The sequence below is a fragment of the Apis cerana genome, linkage group LG14 (assembly GCF_029169275.1).
Source record: "Apis cerana isolate GH-2021 linkage group LG14, AcerK_1.0, whole genome shotgun sequence".
NCBI classification, from domain to species: domain Eukaryota; kingdom Metazoa; phylum Arthropoda; class Insecta; order Hymenoptera; family Apidae; genus Apis; species Apis cerana.
This window is the reverse complement of record NC_083865.1, coordinates 2,859,116-2,875,865: the sequence shown is the minus strand read 5'-3', so window position 1 is coordinate 2,875,865 and position 16,750 is coordinate 2,859,116. Positions and strand designations below refer to the sequence as shown.

General features: G+C 26.2%; 1 protein-coding gene across 21 annotated transcripts in view; it reads right to left on the bottom strand.

Annotated features, from left to right (window-relative positions):
- LOC108004431 (kazrin) overlaps window positions 1–16,750 on the bottom strand; it is a 166,854-nt gene that overhangs the window by 71,176 nt on the left and 78,928 nt on the right. For 4 of the 21 annotated variants that reach the window (XM_062085226.1, XM_062085228.1, XM_062085223.1 and 1 more), the window contains one exon: window positions 1,590–1,738. The exons of the other annotated variants lie outside the window; for them this stretch is intronic. In XM_062085226.1, the coding sequence (XP_061941210.1) occupies window positions 1,590–1,683 (94 nt within the window). In that variant the 5' untranslated portion in view covers window positions 1,684–1,738. The remainder of the gene's footprint in view (window positions 1–1,589; window positions 1,739–16,750) is intronic. 21 annotated transcript variants of the gene reach the window in all.

The following is a 16,750-nucleotide window of genomic DNA, read 5'->3' as shown; positions in this document are numbered from 1 at the left end:
TTGCAGCACGAGGTCGGTAAGAGACCAGCAGGGAACCGCGAAGGGGTTAGTCTGATATATGGGATAGCCCGATATTATACGGCTGTGCACAGCCGGAGGAATATTCTTTACGATCTTTCATGGAAAATGAAACCTATTCAATACTTCAAGATATGACGAAACGTGAATGGTGAACTTTTGGCGCGCGATTCAAATGATGTACGTTGATGGAAGGTATTCTGATAGTATCTGACAGTAAATTCAGCGTGATATTTTGTTAATATATAAATGTTTAATATATCGTTTCATTTAATACGAAAATAGAATCATTGTTTGTAAGAGAAATAAGTGAAACGATATTTTTTTAGTAGATTCCAATAATAATAATGAAATAAGAGAGGGAATATTTAATGTGACTATTTAAATATTGCGAATATTTATGCAATTTTGGCGCGCGATTCAAATGATTTTCTTACATAAAAATTAATAGATAATATTGTATTAAAAACGTAAAATATTTATATGAGATATGTAAATATGCCGTTTTATTTGATTCGAAAACAGAAAGATTTATAAAAGAAACAAAATGAATATTTTTTGAAGAATAAAAATTAAAGGATGGATCATTTATATAATATGATTATTTCAATTATTTTCGTTACGTAATCTGAAAATATTTTTTATGATATTTTACAGGAAAAGAAATCTTTTTAATAGATCGAAATATATAAATGTAGTAGTGAATATTTTAACGCGCGAAATTCAAACGATTTTCAATTCAAATGATTATTATTATTATATTATTAATTAGATTATTATTATATTATTCTTAAGAGGAATAAAGTTTTTATAGATTTAAATGAAATTAAGTTAATCACAATTTAATTATTTCAATTACTTTATTATTAATAAAGATCAATTAAGACCTTTTTTATTATACACGGATCTTCAAGAGATGACATTGAAGTTTTTCTATATTGTTCTTTTTCTTTTTTAAATAAACCTTCGAGGTTATCTATTTACGTGTACGCTTATAACATTTTTTATCCATCCTCCTTAAGCTTAATAAAATAGTGATGCGAAAAATAAATTGAAAATTAATTAAAAATAAACAGGCAAAAAATTAAACATTACCTTTACTTTTTCAAAGTCATATCGAAAATAATTAAAATGCCCATCAATCTCGATGATCCATCCTATATAACTCTATTAGATTATCTCCTGATAGAAACAAATAATAATCAAGAATATAAATAAAAAAAAATATAATAATAGCTACAAATATAAAAGTAAAAAAATGAAATAAAAAAAAAAGGAATAAGAAAAATTAGAAAACATAAATCAACAAAGCAATAGCTATATTCTTTCTTTCTTTCCATTAAAAAAAACGCGATTTTTCTATAAATCTATGCATCTCTATTTCTCGCAAGCGATTCACTTTTTTTTTTTTTTAGAAGAAAAGCCATTTATTAGAAGAATTCTTCGCAGTTTCATCACTGCGTCCACTACCAAGTTATTGTGCTTTATGAGGTAGCAACGGCCAATCACCAAAAAAGCCCCATGTGCACCGCGGTAATCCCTGTGCCATTTATTTTCCCCGCAAAACTCACCTTCCTCGAAGGGTTGCGCCCGTTTAGCGAACGCCCTCGAGAAAACGCCGCGCGGCTTCGAGGCATCCACGCCGTTTTCTACGGCTGCGCTCATTTTTCTGAGTGGTCCTTCACGGAGCTTGTATTGCCGGGATGGATAAAGGGACCATCTGAAATTGACGTGACACTCTACATCTTTGTCTAAAGAAACCGCGAGATATACGAAGCGAGAGCTTTAAATAGGAATCTCCATTCGGCATTCGGCCCTGTAATCATTTTCTTACTCGTTAATTGGTCGTATAAATTCAGAGAGAGAGAGAGAGAGAGAGAGAGAGAGAAAGAAAGAGAGAGAGAGAGAGAGATTGAAGTAGTTGTAAATTAAGGGTAGATTTGATTTCTCCATATTTACATATTTTAATCTTTTTTTGATCTTATTTTATTAGATTTGAATTTTAAGAAATTAAAAAAGTTTTTATAGACTATTTAAAAAAATGAAAAACTTATAATTCAAAATTTGAATGGTAAATGATGATCGGATAAAAAATTATTTTCGATACAATTCGAAAGAATTGGTATATTATTTATCCTGGAGGGAATAATTAATCAGTTTAATTATTTTATTATAAATAATGAAACATATTTTCTCTTATTTATATTCTTTTTTACATCATTTACTATTTCAATTTCCTAATTCGTTTCATAACAATAGAAAAGCAACATTTCCTACGTGATTCTCAGTTAATGTCGAAAATGAAAAAATTAATTTCTTTTCACATATATTATTTTCAACTATACGTATAATTTATTCTTTTCATAACAATGACGTTCTGCAATCTATTGCTCTGCTACGTGTCATCTTACCAACCGAACAATGCGTTATATTACATCATGATAGATATTCGCACAATATACCCGTTAATTGCTATTCTTCAATTAAGAATTTCTCTTTAATTAAATGTGGATCATCTGATTATGGAGAAAAGATTACAACGAAGAATCGTCAAAGATGGAGAGTAACAAAGGGTGAAATCATTGCATTTTAGATTCTCTTCTTTACGTTGTTTAAATAAGTCGCCTTTATAAATTTTCATAATGCAAATATTCAACGATTAATGAAATATCCTTAGAAGATCGCTTTAATGATAAAAATTAATAACTTTAATATTACTTTTACTAAGAGACAAAATGTTAAATATTAAAAACATTAATGAATTTTATTATTTATAAGAAATATGATTATTAATTGATAAAAAAAAATTTAATTAATGAATATATAATTTTAGACAAGAAAGATTCTCCAAAAAATTCTAAAGATTCTCCCGAAAAAGAGATCAATGGTTAATTATAATTAACAGATAAAATAGTATATATTATAGTTAAATTTTCATTTTATTATTTATATATTTTGTTACTATAATAGATAAGAGATAGATAAAAAAAAATTGAATGAGTTAGTTCTTTTTTTTATTGCTATGTTGATTAAATTAATAAAACAAAATTGTAACTGAATTATAATACAATATTTAAAACAATATATACATTATATAATAAATATGAAGTCGAATAGATGTTTGCAATAGTTATATGAATCTCTAAAAATTGAATTATGTCAGAAACATTTATTTCTAAACAATCTGATACAAAAATTTGCAATTATAAAATTATAAAAATTAGAAACAATTTATTTTTACAAAAAAAAATTGTCTAAAAAATATATCAAGTATTTAAACTTTAAATTTATAAATAAAACTATTACTAATAAAAAATTAAATTGAAAATATTTAATCAATCCTGAATTTGCTAATTTAATGGGATAATTGCTTAACAATTACGTGAAACTGACTAATATTTACATATAAGCTAAAAGCTTGATAAGTCTTATTTATCGACTAGTCGTAATCATTATAATGCAAACTTTGACAATTTATAGTTATAGCTCGAAGGGAACAAGAGCAGGATAACATCCCCTAAAAAGGAAGCTTATACTTCCCCTACGTTACGAGGGTACTGTGTGCATTCACTTCCCTCGTCGAAGAGAAATTCGATATTCGATCGTCATAATTTATGATTCTCGATCGTTCAATAAATCTTCGTTGTATATGGTCAAATTTGCTCATTGATTTATACTTAGCTAATTGTAGTCATAGGAGCAATAGTTTAAAATATTGTCGTTATAGTAGAAAAGTTGATGGTCAAAAGAAAAATTATTTATTTTCCTTTTTTAAATTGATAAATAAGCATTTTTATAAATATTAACTATTATATTATTTAATGTTTATATCTTTTAATCAATAGATTTTATATATTTAATTTATATTTTAGATTTTTCGAGACTTATTAAAATTTTCAGGAATTTTAAATATCATGTTTCGTTTCTCCATATAGTGTATAGTAATTTAACATATTTCAAAATGCTTTATTTATATTATAGATTTATTATTACACAATATTAATATTATTTTATATGTAATAATTTGTTATTTATAGTTAGATTCATTCATAATAATATTTATGTAATCATGTAATTATTAGAAAATCACATGATCATTTAATCATTCAAGCAATCATAAAATATCCATAGATTATATATATCACATCATATATATATAATTATATAATTATGTAGCAATATACATAGTATAACAGCATAAAAATTTTTTACACTGATGATTGTAAACAGTTATCATATAATAAAGAGTATTAATATGACAATAAATAAGTCATAAATAAAAGAACATAAATTTAATGATAATTTAAAGAGTCACAGATGAATTAGAATTAAGGCGAATGGAAATAAACATTAGTGCAAATATACAAACATGTTATAAAATGGGCAAATAATTTCGATTATTACGGGCAAACGGCTGCTGTTGTCACGTTTATTCCAGCCATAGCTATTTCTAATGTGCACGACCCCCCGGAGTTCAATTCTGAAATGGACATATACTGGTTTGCCGATCCCTTTTGTCAAACGGAGGGAGTGCTTGGTGGATGACAGTTTCATCTACAAAATCGAGACCAAAGCCTGCACAAAATACCGATTTCTCTTATTTTTACCAGGTGAAAATGTTGTCTGATATTTGTCCATGAAATATTTTTAAACGATTATGATATAAATATAAATATTATATGTTATATATACATATAACGTATAACAAAAACTTAATTTTTAAATGTTTTTAAAATGATTATAATATAATTATGAATATTACATTATAAAATATAAACTGAATACTTAAAAAATTTATAACAAAAGTTTAATTTTTATTCAAAAAATGTTTTTACTCTTCTTTGTTATTATTTCTATAAGGATGCATTATATTATGCTACTATTTTAAACATCATTTAAACATCATTATATTAACTCTTTATTTTTATTATATTAATCTTGTATTCTTGTTATTATTATTTATTTTAATATAAACACAAACAATAAATAAAATAATTTATAAAAATTTTCATAATATGTATAAATATATCTATACAACATAACCTCAAAGTGTACATAACTCTAAACATTAAATAAATACAACATAAATATAATTTTGAAGCAAAGTTGAAGTAAGAAAAATTTCTATATACATAAAAAGAAAAAAGTTTACATTGATAAAATTTAAGAAACTTTCTTCTCTCATCTAACAAAAAAACACAAAATACAAAATTCAAAATTCGAACGCAACGAAAGAAATATTTCATTCTCAAAGACGGAACAAATGATCTCGAGGAAAGAAAATCTCGTTAGAAAATTCCATTTTTACATAAACAGTGAAAAGCTCACGCGTATATACCATTCCACCGGTATCCATACTATTCCATCGACTTCTGTTTCGCGTGGAATGCAAGTTGGATCCTTCCTCTGTCAGAAGTTTCAGAATGGATGATAATTCTTGAAACAGAAGCACCTGATATACGTGAACGCGAAGCGAAAACTCGCGAGACGTAAATTTCGTGGATTGGCTTTATACCAGTTCGCTTGTACTTCGTTGCCAGGGGGATTTGAAGTGTAAAGTTGCTTCTTTGTCAATTCATCTGGATATACACTACGTGCGAAGGGTATGAAGGAAAGATTAACGAGATTTCCCCTAGGAATCGATATATATATTATATTTCGAATAAGAAATCGTGAGTTTATTATTAATTTTTAAATGAGCAAATGAGCATAAGATTATATCTATCTATTTATTTATTTATTTATTTTTTTAATCTTTTTGTCGTAGATATATATACATGTACTTTAATGTGTTGATACTAAAAGCTTTTTCTATTATTTTTCTATTATTTTATTGTATTTTCACTATATTAAATTTTTATACTCATGAGAGAGTACTATAAAATGATATGATGTTTAATGAATAAACTTGGACCTAATTAAATAGCATGGAATTGATATGTAAATAATATACAATGTTATTATTATTTAATACTATTGTAGTTATAAATACACATATATATGAAAGTATAATATAATAATATTATATTAAAATTATGTAACATTACTAGCAATGAATAATTAATATTAAAATAATGTAATAAATACAATGATTTTATAAATTCTTCTTTTGTGTGTAAATAAATTGCATACAATAGACTATATATCTTTATTATTCTTAGATAGATAAGATTTTACATATAATTAAAGGCAAGAAACAAGAAGTTAATTTTAGTCAAATCATTTCTAGTCTTTTTCACAAATAGAAAATATAAATATGTATAAAGCAACTTAATAATGTATAGAAAAACTTAACGATGCATTAAAAATAGGAAATTGCTAAAGGATAAATAAATTATGAAGTTTAAATTATTGGCAAATTAAATGATGAGTTAATAAGTTATTTTTATTCATCCTTGAACTTTTTATAGTAAAAATATCAATATTTTTAAATAGGTTAACAAACAATTATTGATATGCATTATTGAAGCAAGAAAGTGAACTTTAAAAAGAAAATATTACCAAAATAAAATAAATGTATATTCTATCTGTGTACGTAATAAAATATCAAATTTCTATTTTCTAACATAATACATTCTTAAATAAAAAACAATGCATTAAAACATGCTATATAGAAGTTTATTATTACAATAATTAAAATAGAAGATTTCAAAAACTAAAAAAACTATTAATTATTATTGCTTTAATAAATATAATGGATATATTCATTTATGTGTTATAATATATATGTTGTTATATTCACATTCTATTATTATTTCTTTAATAAATATAATGAACACAGTCATTTATATTGTTGTATGTATTCACATTCTAAATTTATTAATCTTATATATATATATATATAAAAAATTAGATGAAAGTTACTTAATTTCATTAATAATCTAATCATTTTTTTATAAATATAGAAAAAATATTAAGATAAACTTTACTTATTTTTTCTTTTTATCATTTTCTTCTTCAATGCTACTTTCCTAACTGTAACATATAAAGAAATTTCAATTTCAAATTTATATTTCAAGAATGTCATGAAATATCATCTTATAACGAAGATTACTGTAACTTTTTAATCGTAAAACGAAATTATAAAAATATCTTGTAATACTTAATAGATATATTGATCGTATATTTACATTTACAATAACGATACAACTATACAATACAACTATAATTATAGTTACATCAATTTATCATTATTTTCCAAAGAAAACAAAGAATCAAAACGAATAAATTTTATTTCAAAATTCATTCGTATCCTATCTATCATTCCATTTAAAAGAATATGTATTCTCAAATTTTGGTGCGTACAACAATAAAGACAAATCACAACCGCCCGTGGAATATTAATTCTGAAATATATATCGCAGATTCCCACTATCTCAGAATAGGGTGGATAATGCCTATGTAATTTGTATTTACGAGCCTCTGCAGAGCCATTGCATCGCATTGCTCAATGGACCACACATCCTTTTAAAAGAATTATATCGATCGATCGGTCGGACAAAAGGCGAAAGGAAGGGTGATCCATGATTTCCAGTGACACGAGAAATTTCTCGTGTCGGGAAATCTTCACTGCGATTTTTTTTTTATTCACGCGCGTTTCTTTTTCCTTTTTTCCTTTTTATTCGAATCTCATTAACAGAAATAGGTTCGTCTCGTATAGATCAGCCAAAGAGCATGATTTACACTAAGGTTTCGCGACATAAGATAATATCTAGGTCGACCAATCCTTGAGGAAAGTTAAATTAGAATTAATACGATTAAGGAATAGTAAACAACCGTCGTTTCTTTTATTCAGTTATGTTATACAGATATTTTTCTCCTTGTTTATAATAGGAAAATTAGATTAAAATTAATAATATAACGCAATGATATATATCGTGTACACATGATTTTTTGGAGATTGATTTTAGAAGACTATAAAATATTGAAATTTACTTATAATTCTTCAATTGTTTATAATTTAATAAATAAATCAACATTTCTGTGCTTGTTTTTTTTTTTAGCCTCTAGAATCGATTCTACAAAAATATTGCATGTATAAAATTGTACAAATGAAATAAATAATATAAATTTATAATGTAATATGATATAATAATACAAATGATGCTAATACAAATTTTCATTTTAAGAATATTTAAAAAATTTAAAAATTGGATATTATAATTTTTATAATATATATGTTTTCAAAAGAACAAAAAGATACTTTATCATCAACAATTTTTGTTATTTAATAGATTTAAATTCTTTTTTACAAATTTTGTATTGTACAAAATATTTCTTTTTTATATTCGTGCGAGTAATATCTACAATTACATTACAAAAAAATGTTATATTTATTTCAAATCGTAAAATCTCATTATTGTGATCGAAAACGAGTATTTTTTTTATAACGATGAATTTATCTCATAGATGAGAAACTAGATATATTATTCCGAATAAATTATTTTATCTTCCTTAAATATCTGGGTTAATTATTTTTCGAGTTGTATAATTACATCTGTACATTGCAGAAGCTCAACAGACGAGAATAAAGCCCTTCGAAATAGGTAGGAAATACTCGACTCCTCAAACTTAATCCCAGTACACCATTAACAATTAATTAGCGACCTCTATAGCATATTCCCTTGTATTACGTTCGCTAAATAGAAATAGGTCGTGCTTGTGCAAAGAAAGTTTTCCGTTCAATCTTTTTCCAGCCTTTTCGAGAAAGAGCCTTTCTTTTATTCAAGGAATCCCCGCTGCAATATCTGGGTTCGAGTTAGATTTGGGTTACAAGTCTGTACACTTGTACTCGTAAAGGATACAAAGGATTAAATTTTTGAACGGAATTTACATCGATCATTATGCTTCTCTATCTCGTATTCATTGAAGGAAATTTTTTAATTTAAAGAGAGACAGTAATGAGAAAATATGCGAGAAAGAAAAATAACAGTGAAATAAATAAATAGAAATACGAATAAAGTATTAGTAAAAAAAGAAATAAAATTTGTAAATATTAATCTTAAATTTGTAAAAATTTTAAAGATACTTTCAAAAGAATGAAATGTCGATCTGTCTTAATTTTATTTATTTATACAATTATCGTATAATTCATCGTATAATTTCTATATCTTATTCTTTTTAAGTTTGCTGAAAAAATTATATAAATCTTTTTATCGAAAATATTTTTCATTTAATCGATAGGAATTAAATGGATTGAGTTACAGAAAAGAATTCTGATAAACAGAATTGATAAAAGATAGTTCATTGATAGATTTATTTCTTGTACGTGTTCAAAGAATGTTGTTATCGTATTCCGTGTTACATGCGTAATCTCATTTAATATTCATGAGATTCTGTGATTTAATTATCACAGCTGTAGACCGTTCTTGCAATCTTGCGAGTATAAAGTTACATTTAAATAAACAGAAAAAAGCTTTTTCCTAATTTCCTTTTCTTTTTCACGTGTACAATCGTTTACTTTAATAGTTGAAAATTATGATAAGAAAATTACTCGTTACGTTATCCTTTAAATAATTGAGATCTTATGAAGAAGAATCCAATGACAATTTGTTTCTTTTTTTTTTTTATATAGAGATATTTTACTTTATTAACATTTTCAATGATAGATTAGATTCATATATGAATATATTATTTTCACTATTCTGATTTTATTTAAATTAATTATAAATTAATGATTCGTGAAAATAGGAATCAGTGTATATGTATATATTTACCTTCAATTTTATAACAAAGATTTGTTGAAAAATTTATTAAGATTTTTTTAAAGATTTTATTAAAATATTAAGCATACCTTTTTATTATTTTGTTTTAAATTTTCAAAAAAAGTTCTTCTTTTATTCTTAACATTTTAAAAAATTTCTTATAACATTAATTTAGACTTTAATAGCAATAATAATTGCCACAATATTCACTCTTTAATATTCTACGATGAGGAAATTAAAAAACTTCACTTTCGTTAAGAAAAGCGAAACGAGGAATTTTAATTAAAAATTATGATGACGTGATACTTTCTTTCCGCAAAAAAATCACGAATTTTATTAATTTATTCCTATACAACACAAAAATGAACATGTAAAATATATAGTAGATATAAGCTAGCGTATTCCAAGAATTAATGAACTTAACGAACTTAAATTAAGTTAGAATTTTATAACCTCGAAAAATTCTTTCGCGAAATTATTATAATATCCATAGCATTAATATTTAATCAATAACAGAATTAGCAAAGTCAGATTCTACAATTGGAAAAACTTCAAATTTTTAATCGTTAATATAATATATTTAACGTGATAATTTTAAACTCGCCTTATTAGAGGGTTGAAATTATCACACAAGCTTACGTGAAACAACTAACAATGTCGTATAACCTCGATACTTAAGAGAAAGAAAAAGAAAAAAAGAATATAACGATCCTCTTAAAAGAGTTTTCTTTGCGTTTTAAAGAGCATTTCATCTTTGTGCCTTCTCTTTCATTTCTGTTTGAGCAAAAACACGAGATGGAAGAAAGAATAAAATTTGAAAAAGGAAGAAACAAGGAAGAAAGAATTCGGATGGAGCGTGTAAGAGAATCACGTCGTGGATTCCGCCTAATGTAAAAGTAACGTAATAATTAGCGGGTGGGTAGCTCGCTAATTAAGGAGAAAGCAGAAGAAATAAAAGACTGCCTCGTTTTACCGGGGATAGTTAAAACGCCGCTTTCGTTCGCGCCTATTTTCCTCAACTTTTCCTATGTTTGTTCTTTCCACGCCTATTCGGGTGCATCCGACACCTGTTCCTTTGACAACTCGACGCCATTGAATCATCATAATTGTCGTTGAAAAGGGAAAATACAACGGAGAATTCGACAGTTCTACTTACAAAAACTAGCAAATGAACAAATTAAACGATGATAATAATAGAATGAAAATAATATATTTATAAATTTTAATGTGAAAAAATAACAAAATAGGCACTTGTGTTTTAAATCACAAAAAAATATCAAGAAAAATTCGACAATTAAATTTAGAAAATGATAAAGTTTTAACTTAATAATAACTTTTAAAATAAAATATGAAATTCAAGAAATTAGATCTAAAAAAATAACAAAACTAAAATTTGTAAATTGGAAATTGAAAAATTATAAATAAGAAATTATCGAATTAAAAATTAATCAAAAATTATGCAAATAAATTAATATTTGAATTGATTTTTATATTACAACAAAGAATATATATTTTTTAAATTTTAAACGATACTTTCCGAGTATATTTTACTCCTTTAAGCATAATCCTTAAAAATAAAATCAAAATTTCATAAAAAATCGATTCCAAATCGAATATTTTGAATTTTATGAGTTTTATTCGTGAAATTAAATTTTTCTATTATTTTAAATCTCAATTCCCAACACAATTAGTTTTTCGAAGCAAAAACAAATTCAAATTTATTTAATTAAATTAAATTTATAATATCTATTAATAATTACAATACTTATTGATGTTTTAAATTTAAACTTAACATTGATACAAAAGAATAATGGAAGAATAAATTATCCAGGAAATGAAGATCAAAAGATCAAATATGGAACAGGAAATTAGAATCAGAGTGAAGAAGAACAAAGATGTCTGCATAGAGGAACAGTGCACTTAAGCTCGAAGAAGGAATTCACGATCAGAGTGGTGTTCTCGATCAACCTGCTTGATTTATGTCGCACGAGAACAATAAGCGTTGGAACAATCTGTCTCGCTCGAAAGAGCATTCAGGATGAGCCTTAACGGTGAAAGCTGGACCGGAAGGATCGACGATCCGTGACCACCGACACGACAATGCAAACGGTACCTAAATCTTTTCCTAGCAGAAAATGCACACCGATACTTTCAACGCGACACTATCGTTTCGATGGGGAGAAGATTTGTAGGATAATAACGATTACAAAGTGATATAAATAGAATTGCGAATTATTTTATCTATTATGCATTTATTTATTTATTTATTTAGGTTTTAGAAATTTTATCCAATTTTGAAACTTTTAAATTTTCAGATTAGATTATTTTTCTAATTTAGATTCTTTCGAGTTTTATGTCATTAATTCTTATATCACTTTTAGATTAAAAATTGTTAAATCAATTACTTTAAATTGATATGTAATTTTGCAACTTTTAAATATATATATTCACACTTTTTGAATCTATTAATTTCCAATTAATAAAAATCTTGTTGTTATCTTCTAATCAGATCTGTCTTAACAAAACATTATATTTTTAAAATCTTAAATTAAACTTCCTTTATTTTTCTCTCTATTTTTTTCTTCAATATTATCAATTACATTATTACAAAGAATCAAAAATAAAATGTATTCCGATACGATCATTGATCCAGTAAGGCAATTATCGCAAACCATATCTGCAAAAACTCTTTATAGCTATAATATAAAGTCTGTTGGTGTGACACGAGATGAGAGAAAGGTAAGAGGAAAAAAAAAAAAGAAAAAAAAAGAAGAGAAATGGAAAGGTGCAGAGATACTGGCGCACATTTAACGGATGAGAGAAAAATGACATGGACGTGAAACAGAGATGAGTGAGGGAGAGCGCAGCCACAAAATTCATGAATATTTATACCATGGTTATATCGTAGGCAGTAGCATGCGCTGAAAAAAGAAAAAAAGAAGAAAAACGAGTTGAACGAAGCGCAAACGCAGAAACTAGTTGGCACACCTTATAAAACGATTTTAAATTTAAATATTTATAAATACTAGATAAAAATAATTAATTATTTATTACTTTATTTTTCTCTTTAAATTTATGCGCAGAAAATTTAGAAAAACTTGCAATCCTCTCCAATTAGAAATTATTATAAACTATATCCTAGTGTTCTACTTCGGATTTGTTTGATTTAATAAAACTTATTCTATCATACGAAATAATATCAATGATCATTAATTATATCTATTAATAATAAAATATTTTATCAAAGTATTTGCAAGTTAATATTATAATTAAAATACTTGAATTAAATTTGTAAAATCATTCAATTTAATTTCTAAAATTTTCATAATGTTGCAATTGTATTTGAACAATTGACTTTCTAATTTGTACGATTAATATATTATCTATAATTAATCGAAATAATAAATCATTTGACTAAAAATAAATAAATAAATGATTTCGAAAATGATTTCAAAAGTCGTTCAAGTTTGATTGGTATCGTATTTACAGGAACAATTTTGATCAATTTGAGGCCAATCAACTCGATTTCAAAATTTGGTTCATGTAATGATATAAACAATGGTTTTATAATGATGAAAACAAACAATTTGTCACCTTCGAATCGATAACTTGATTTAGTATTCACAACATGTAACATGTAATGAATCGTACGAACACTTCTCTAATTATTAGCTCTTATTAAGGTAATTATTATTAACGAAATCTATTATTAACAATTGTTATTGAAAGTTGTTATCTTTGTTTTCATGCGCATTAATTCGTAGCAATTTTGATTGAATTAGTTGATTATAATAATGATCATGGTCGTTATCGATAATAGAAACTTTTCGAAAAGGTATACAGAATGTTAGAATAAAATTTTATAACGTAATTCGTGAAATTATTTTCATTTAATTTTTGCATAATTTTAAGAACAATTACAATACATGAAAAAAATTATAAAATTATATTATACGTATTAAAAATAGTCAAATTCAAGTATACCTTTGGCAAATAACATGTTTATATTTCTTCTAACCTTTCTCTAAACCTCTATTTTAAATTACACATTGTCATAACCTAATAATTTTTATACCAGATTATTTCCCACATAATAATAGCCAATCACTAAAAACAATTCAAATCACACACTTCAAACCGAAAATAATTAAATCAAAGCTGATCGATCGTTATCAATTTTTCATATCCGTCATATCATCGTCACCACGTTTTCCTCTCCAAGATAAATTTAATACATAGTTCGAGTTCCACACGAATGATGCTTTATCATCATGTACACGACGTGTCGTGAAAGCTCGTTCCCTGGAAGATGCACTAAATTGCTTCTTAATTGCTCGCCACCAACTTGCCTCTCTACGTGTATACACGTGTTTGCCCCTCCCTCCCCCTGTACACCGTATGCCTTCGCGTAAGCGAATGAACGAGGGACATGGAGGACGGTGCGAAGAGGAAGAAAGGAAGAAAGAGAGAAAAAGTGAAGAAAACTTGTATGCAAATCCGTTGCTGCATCGTTCGTCGCACGAAAGGTTAACGTACATATACGAAGTTTGATCGTGTTTATGTGATTGGTCGTTTCAAAAGGCGTGGGAGACGAAGCAATTACGACGTCAGGATCCAATCTGATTATATTGTTCATTTCCTTAATGAAAGTGGCATTATCTTAGAAATTATAGATCAAGGTTCCTTCACAATTAGTTTAACATTCAGCTCAATCGTTGACTCAGTCGTTGACTGATTATCGAGTCTCGTTTATGGAGTGTGATATTTATTTGTACGAATACATGTGAGAATGCTACTACGTATTTTAAAATAATACATTATACGCGTATGAAAAGATTATGAAGAATTATTTTCTTGTATTCATTTGAATAGTAATTGACTTTCTTTCATCGTTGCCTTTGTCTCGCAAAATTCGTTAAAAATAAAGGATAATGCCATCCTTACTTTTTCATATCACAAGCATATTTAATGCTTGTATTTCAGTGTTTCATGCATTCTCTAAGAATCCTCATACACACATTGTATTATTTTTTTTATCATACATTTAATTTTTATGTAATAAATATATCTATTATAATGTTTATTTTTTGTAAGAATTACTTGATCTAAAAAGATGTAAAAATTATATAAAAACAATTATATATGTATAATTTAAATATTAAGTTGGCGAGAAAATTTGTTTTTTTTTAAAATATTTTACCATAATTAAAGTCTATCACAAAGAAGAGAGAATTACGATTTCAAAGTAGAAAATAAATATCTCTTGGATTTTAAAAATATTGATTTAATATTTAATTTAATTTAATTACAATTTTAATTAACAATATTAAATCTTTATAGAAACTTTGATCATAATTCCCAGGAAATTATATGTACATACTTATTGATAAACCTCTTCCTGGAAGTCAGAAAGTTCGCTAGTACATAGCGGAAATACGGTTCGTGAGTTCATTAATAAACATATGTGCCTAATTATACGGAACACAAATTACAATTGATATAGATGCGTTCGAATAAAATTCTCTTTTATAAAACGAGAATTTCACTTGTATATCATTATCATCCTTGGTTAACCAATAACCAAAATTATTCATAATCAGCTCGTAAAGAATGAAAAGACTTATTCGTTTCCATAAATTTATCATAATATTATTTTCCCCGTAGTAATTCATCTCAACTTTGAATCAAATTAAACAGAAAAATAGTCTCCCAAATAACTGTCAAATATAAAACGTATCGTCTTCGAAAAATTTCAATTCAAATAACACTAATGCGCACAACGATTCTTTTTAATCAACTTTCATAATATTATTCAAAATATTATTCTTTACTTCCTACAAAAAAAAAGTTCGATCGTATCTATCAGATCGATCATAAAAATATTCACTTCCACTATAAAAAAAAAAAAAATTAAAATTTCGTAAAACTTTCATTCCCAATTTTCACGTAACAAATTCCTCGTACGTTTTAATCGTCATCCTCTTTCGCACCCAGCCTCAATTCTGTATACACGTGGCACGAAATATGATACCCCCAAACACGGCATACGTATTAAATGTCGGCGGTGGTTCGATCAGTGTACAACGCGACACGAACGATTTCCGCTCTCCGTAAATCCAAAACGGAAGATTAGTGTCCATCTGGGGATGTTAAACTGCGCAAAACGTGCACCGTGATTGCAGGAAGCAATGCACGTGACGCACAATGACAGGCGATACAGTTCACCACTGTGCCTTCGCTGAATGTGAATATTGTATGAACCTTGTTGTGTATAGGAAGTTCATCATGCTGTCACATCGTGTTTCGATTTTTTTTTTTTTTTTTACGATTTAACGAAGCACGAGAAATTTTCGTATTCCAATATTCGATTTCGAAAACAAGCGCAAGTAAGGTTAATCGGTTAGGATTTATATTCGAGTTTTTTGAATAATATTAAAATTATAATCGAAAATAGTTTTAAATTACGAATTAGAGTGGTCGATGTGCGAATGCTAATAAATTCGTTGATAATATTTATAATCGAAAGCACGAATGAAATCATCTTAGATTTCAAAGTAGATCAATATGAATTTGAACGATTTTGAAATAAGCCGTAATTAAAGATTAAAAATACTTTCCTTCTCTCTCTCTCTCTCTCTTTTTCATATTATGCAAAATTATTGCAATCAAAGTTTTTTCCTAAACAATAAACATGTTGTAAAAAAATGTAAAAATTAGAAATTCTAATTAAGAATCAAAAATCACATTATATTCTTTGAAGAAATTACATTTCATATGCATCAACCTATCATTTTATTTCATTATTCTATACTATATACGTGTACATATAATTTCCATTTTAATACTTGTTCATCAACTTAATAACTTAACATTTCCAATTCTCTTCAATAACAAGGGAAAAAATATCAGAATTACAAGTAACGAACGATAACATGAACATCCAAAGTTCCCGATCATTTTCGAATTTCATGGAAATAATAAGCTAACTAATTCAACGTAATAAATCAACGTAGCAAATCTTCTTAGAT